Source organism: Papilio xuthus, unplaced genomic scaffold (genome assembly GCF_000836235.2).
Source record: "Papilio xuthus unplaced genomic scaffold, Pxut_1.1 DF826933.1, whole genome shotgun sequence".
Lineage (NCBI taxonomy): Eukaryota > Metazoa > Arthropoda > Insecta > Lepidoptera > Papilionidae > Papilio > Papilio xuthus.
In genome coordinates this window covers 7,513,423-7,519,988 of record NW_013531716.1, presented here as the reverse complement: position 1 = coordinate 7,519,988, position 6,566 = coordinate 7,513,423, and the positions used below count along the sequence as shown (strand labels likewise).

The 6,566-nt window shown below is 34.8% G+C and overlaps 1 protein-coding gene across 1 annotated transcript; it reads left to right on the top strand.

The window, feature by feature from the left end:
- Positions 1-2,289: 2,289 nt before the first annotated feature.
- LOC106122047 (uncharacterized protein C9orf117 homolog) lies at positions 2,290-5,459 on the top strand. The gene has a single exon (XM_013317897.1). It carries the CDS (start codon positions 2,406-2,408, stop codon positions 4,224-4,226), a length of 1,821 nt encoding a protein of 606 aa, XP_013173351.1. The 5' UTR covers positions 2,290-2,405; the 3' UTR covers positions 4,227-5,459.
- Positions 5,460-6,566: the final 1,107 nt, after the last annotated feature.

The window sequence follows — 6,566 nt, the reverse complement described above, 5'->3', positions numbered from 1 at the left end:
GCACCCCCCCACACTGCTGCCTCTGATAGTTAGACATAATCTAGTCGAGTATAAGGACCAATATCAACTCGTGATAATTATATTTCATATCGCAAACTCTAGAATTATCAAAGATTTCCATTATTCGTAAAGGCACATAACAAAATACATATTTCTCTGTGTCGTAGTCATCTCCGAATATTTATATATATAGTTGTCTCACTCGCACTGTACATTTCCATCCATATTTGTTTTTTTTACTTAGAAGACTGACATTTTCGGGCAGTGCAATAATTGTAAGTCTGCTAATAATTTTAAGTAAATGGAATTCCACGGCAATTATTATGTGATTAGTAGAATGTATTATATTATTAGTTCAATGAGAAATAAACTTTGAACGTATTTTTAATTTGCTGGGAATAATAATAGCAACACTGTCCAAATAGCCCACACGATAATGGTTCACGTAGATCACCTTTAGGGAAATCCCGTTAGAGTAGAGAAATCTCTACTTTAATGGCAAGGACACACCCGAGGGATTATGATCCTAAAGGTACGCGTCTGTTTGCCGGCGCCGGAAGCATCGCACGCACGCACGCACGCCATGCAACGGATTGCGTGTTAATAAATGTCATCTTTTGATGCGGCCGACGCGGAGAATGAAGGCGAAGCGGTATGTAAAATCATACAAAGCAAACTAAAATCCGGCGCGGGCCAATAGACGCGTACTTTAGCCAGCGTCATTTTTTACGAGTATTAACACTGAAGAAGTTCAACATTTGAATATACTCATATAGCTATTGTTGCGTAGACATTCTATTTAATCGTAAGACAAAATGTTTCCCAAATTATTTTAGTAAATTATAATGAGAAATGATCACTTGATTATGAATAAGTGATTATATTGCGAGATTGGAAATGAGAACGAGGGATTTTGGGAATAAAGGATTGTGATACTCATTGTACTTAAATTATAGTTAATTTATTTAATTTTACGTTTAACATTAACGTATTATGTAAATAAGCAGTCAAATATATGTTTTATTTGCTTGAAATAGTTGAAACTTAAAGATTTACGTGTAGACTCCGCATTTGATGAATGTTATTTAACGATTGTATTTCATTTACATGTATTGTTTAAAGTGTTTAGCATTTTGTGAATTTATCAAACGCACTGCTCCAAAACTGCCATTTTATTTTAATTATATAGCCATATTATCTGTGAGTTGGTTACGTAAATAATGTAATATTATGATGTAACATGATTGCGGCCATTTTGTTCAACAAACCCTTCTCAAATATTATCTTATCTAGAGATGGATAATTTTGTTTGGGATTTGTTTGTTTCTAGTCATTTTTGTTGCTTTTGTTTTTAGATATATTTTTAAACGTTTGTATTATTTAATTTATGATTTATAAAAACAAAACAGCAACGATACAAAGAGTTATTAGTTTTAATAATGAGAGGTGTATGAGATGAGATGAGATATAGAGGGAGCGGTTGTTGTCCGATGTTCGTTCCATTGAAATGTCGCCAATAAACGTTTGGTTTTATAATTGAGATGGCTGTTTTATTTACTATTCTGATAATTTGGATACACATATTTATGTCATAAACGGTTGACTAGACGAAAAACAACAATATTTTTTTTACGAGAGCTTAGTGTTCCACGAAATGGAGGGAATGCCACTGAAAAAGAAAATAAAATATTAAAAAAGCTTAAATTGATTCAAATGATATAAATTCAAAGATAGTAAAATATAACATCGGAGCTTTAATTTTAAAGGTACTCGTTAGCGCTGCGCCTCAGAGACGGTGTTTAAATTATCCTTTACGGATTATTGAGGGGCGCGTAGCGTAGCGTCGCCGCCCGCCCGATGCACCCCGCGCACCCTCACCGACTCCGCGCCCCCCGGAGGACCACCCGACCCCCCGGAGGACCCCCCGGGAGACGCGCCGAGCTATGCGATGCTACTTACTCAATGTTAAAGCATGCTTTCACAATGTAATCTATTTTGAAGAAACGTTTGGGCATTTGGGAGTTCTCTCTTACATATTTGATCCTTTCCTAAAGTACTATTGTATAACGTTACATTTCAATACGAAGTATCAACTTTTGAATAAAGAATTTATTTTCGATCTCATATGTAGTCAAAGTATGTGAAATAAATATGTCATCTGAAACATCGTTATATTTTGACGAATGTGAGCGGCAGGTGCACAGTTTAGTGCTGCCATTTGCCATTTTTTATGATTTGAGTTGCAAAAGAGTTTGCACTATGATATATCAAATAAAAGTTATACATGACACGTACGAAACACGTTGCCAAGCAACAGTTTTTTACTGCAATTGTCATTCAGCACCTTATAACTGTTCCACATTTTTTACTACTGCTTTACTTACTCATAACTTAATTTCTCAAACATGCCGCCTAAAAAAGATAAAGGTAAGAAAGAGGATCATCTGGCTGGGGCATTTACGGAAGTAGAAAGAACTTTTTTGGAACAAGAACTAGCGGATTGTAACAGAAAGCTAGCGAGGCTACGGGCCACCGTCGATGAGTACGAACAACAGAACGATGACTTGCAGAAAGCATACAATAAGTTGGACGAGGAGCGCGCCGATATCATTGCTTTCCTAAAAAAGAACCTTAGCGCCAAAAATGAAGAAAACAATGAATTGAAAGAAACACTCAAAGATCTCGAGGAGACCCGGGCTAAGGAAACTGTTAGGTTCAAAGAAACAATAGCAGATCTAGACAAACATTTCATACTAATGAAGGACCAATTGACGTCTGAGAACAAGCTAATGGCGGGCAAGTTGAATACTTTAGAAGAATTTCGGGCCATTAGAGATGACCTCATGAGAAAATTTGAAAAACAGGAGCAAGACTTTACAGATCAAGAAATGAAATACAAAAGAGTTATTTATGAAACCGAAAAGAAATTCGTCATCGGTAAAGATAAATTGAAAAAAGAAATGGAAGCCAGTCTTTTAAAACTAGCACAAGACTTTCAAGACGCGACCGAATTAAGAATCGCCGCATCTACACATCGTGTGATCAGAGAAAATATAGCGATTAACAATGAACTAGATAGCATCCTATCGACTCAATCTAAACTGGCGGAACAAAATGAAAAATATAAAGAAAGCGAACGAACTGCGCGCATTTCCATGGAACTAGCAGAAGAAGAGAGAGATAAGGCAATAAACAAAAGCATCGTGCAGCAAAAGGTTATCAATCAACTAACAACAGCATTCCAAAGCCTCAATAAGGAAAAGGCGATTTTTGAAAAGAGAAATTATGACTTTGAAGTGCTACAGGCAAAAATTCAAAAATTAACAAAAGAAAATGAAAATTTGTGTTTGCAAGTCCGCATTTTGGAACAAAACTTTCATGCGAAAACGACCGACCAGAATAAACACATCGTTGAGTTTTCTAAAGTAAAGAAAGAAAATGCAAAGTTAAAGAAAATTTTGCAAGAAGCGGCTACGGCGGTCCAGGCCGCGTTAAAACTTGATCAGTGGTCGTCGATAGATATCACTCGAAATGTCATGGATCGGGAAGTTTTGCTTTCTCGCTTGCTTGGAATAATAACCCAGTACCGACAAATAGAGAAGGCCGAATCAGCAGACACTTTGGTCTCCTTTGGAAGAATATACGAAGAAGGAGATTTAGGATTCATTCCGAAACCGAGTTCTAAAAAGTCGATGGGATCTACTCTGTTCCTACCATCGTCTAAAGAAACGATCCTAAGTGAGAAGGAGAGCTTGCCCTCGGTGGCCGCCTCGAGATCCTCTTTAGGTAGCATTAAAACGATACCCAGTTTGAAAGTGTTGCCCGCTGTGTCCGATCAGGATGTGGTTATGAGAGAAAGCAGTCCGTCGTTGTTATCATCTTCTCGCTCGACTAAAACGCCAGAGACTGTTGAAAGCGAAGAGGACGAGGAGACAGATGATATTGAAAAACAACTAATGAAGAGTAAACTAGAAATTCAAAAATCTATCATGAAAGACTTGGCGTACTCACAGATGACTTTGAGTTCTAAACAAAAATTCTCTGAAGATCGACAAAGGTCTTTACTTTCTAAGATAGCTATTGCCGAAGCCAGTGAAGCTGGAGAGGGAGATAAGGATGGAGATGAAAGTAAAGATATAAATAAGAACGACCAAGAAGAAGACCAAAAGATTAATGAACAAATTTCTGAGCAAACTGGCAGTGCTGATGAACAAGCAGACCAATAACAACTTAACGATATTTATTCATATCTTTTTATAATGATTTATCAAAGTTATTCATTTTAAAAGTTTGAATGTTTTTTCTATTATTTCTTAGTTATTTACCTAGTTTTGTATTCGATTTTAACTTATTTTAAAATATACTTTAAGAACGCAAAAGGTGATTTTTTAATTCAAACACACAATTTCTTTTTCAATACTGATGTGTATGATATCGCAAATGTGTTAATGTATAGAAAATAAATAAGTGAATTTTGAAGTTAGCCTTGGACGTGTGCAGCTCTGTTTATGACTTAGTATTGTTTTATTGAGATCTTATCTCGCTATTTTCTGATTTCAACTATGTACATATATCATACCAAATTCTGAATGGTATGTTACAAATGACGTATAAGCTACGTCAACACAATTGAATGAAATTATCAATCAAATGTTTTATCTTTATCACATTGTACTTTAGACATGTTACATCGACTGAGGAAAGCTAAAACATAATTTTTTAGTAACTGAATATTGCCACAATAAATGACGATCAATGAGAAAACAAAAACGTGCCATAGAAATATATGACACTAACGGACCCTTTCATTTCTTTTCATTATTTCCCAAAAGTCTATTAGTAGGCAATTTTGAGAAGTTATTTTCGATAGGGACATAAATCGCGAATTGGGGTTCTCTATTCAAAAGTGTCTTACACTTTTTACACAAACTTTTGTAACGTTTTTATATTTAGTGACGTATTTTTAACATTATTTGCTGTTAACTTTGTCTCATGTTTACAATAACTTTTGTAAATAAAACATAAACAGTACACTCGATGCAATAAATAAAAGGATAAAAGTTTGTTCCCATGCGGCTAATGCTTTAAACACAGATAAAAAATGTTAAAAAAGTTAATTAAACAATAATAACAAAATAATTGCGTATTCTTATATCTTTAATGTACATTTATTGTTACTTTGTAGTCTTGTTTAAGTTCATGTTAAGTCTGATTGGACATAAAATTGTTTTCTATTTTAAATACAGCATTTGCAATGTGTTATGTTTCAGAGTAATTTTTTAAACAGTCCTTATATATCATAATGTAAATATATAAGCATCTTATCATATATTTACATATATCGTTAATTTTGTCTAACAAAAGAGAAAGTTCGAAAGTAATTACTTGTAATACACATAGCAGGTTTCAAACTGCCTTCAAAAAAGTCAAACAACGTACTCCATGATTACGACTAAAAGGTGAATAATGTAAAAATAATACTTTTGACAGTATACTGTTGGTATAGGATCTATCTAGAGATAGATTGATAAAGATATTTTTATGCATATTAATATTGTTCTTGACAGTCAGTTAATCTCACGAAAAATAATAAAGAAAGTTTTGTTCAACAATGAAAGCTCTCGCCACGCCTGTTCCGACTGTTAAGATATTTATATTGAACTTGTATAGACGAGGGAGTTTGTTAAATTCAATTTATGTAAGTGGCAATTTACAGGCAATTTTCGAAGGTTAATTTTGTATGAGGCGGGAAATTGCGGCCCTTCGGTCACTTGTATTAGATTAAATCTTACATTTATCCAATCATAAAGTTCATTTCTATTTCTACCGTATACATTAATTTGTTTTTAAAATGTTAGACAACATTGTTGTTACTTTTAATTATTATAACAAACCTCACGTACGTTCTAATGACTTCCAAATAATCACGTTTATAACTAAAATAGAATTTGAAAAAGACTTCAGCAAACATACTCGTAGTCAGTAGTATGCCAGAAAATGTATCGAGATTATAAGATGAAGTAAATGTCCTCCATGTAAAGCAAAGTTTAGAAGCTTTTTAAACAGCAGCGTGTGTTCCAGCGCGTGTACCAGCGCTGGCTGAGCGACAGGCGACACCCTCCTCGCACCACCGCCTCTTGCTGCACTTCCCAGGGGGCGGGGGGTAAGTGTCGCTTAGTTGACGTTATTGAACAAAATTTTCATATGAAGTTTTCATACACATTTTATGCAGCTGAAAAGGCAAATTTCTACGCTTTTAAGGTACTAAATAAATCTTCACTTGATGTTTATCTTGAAATGCTCTGATTATCACATTAATTCAACGGGTTTGTAGTAGTACCTGCACGTCCTTATATTACTTTTTACTTTTACAATGTTAACACTGTAGCTGAGGACGGCGAAGCCTATTTTCGCCAAACTAATTTTTGAAAGTAATTACCTTTCCATCATACATTAATGGAAATAATTTTAAGCTAGTGAACAAGTAAAGTGGGCAGAGGGCGCGCTTTCCGGACTCCATGAAGTTGTACAAAACCGCCGCGTTTGCACTAAGTACTGAGTTTGTA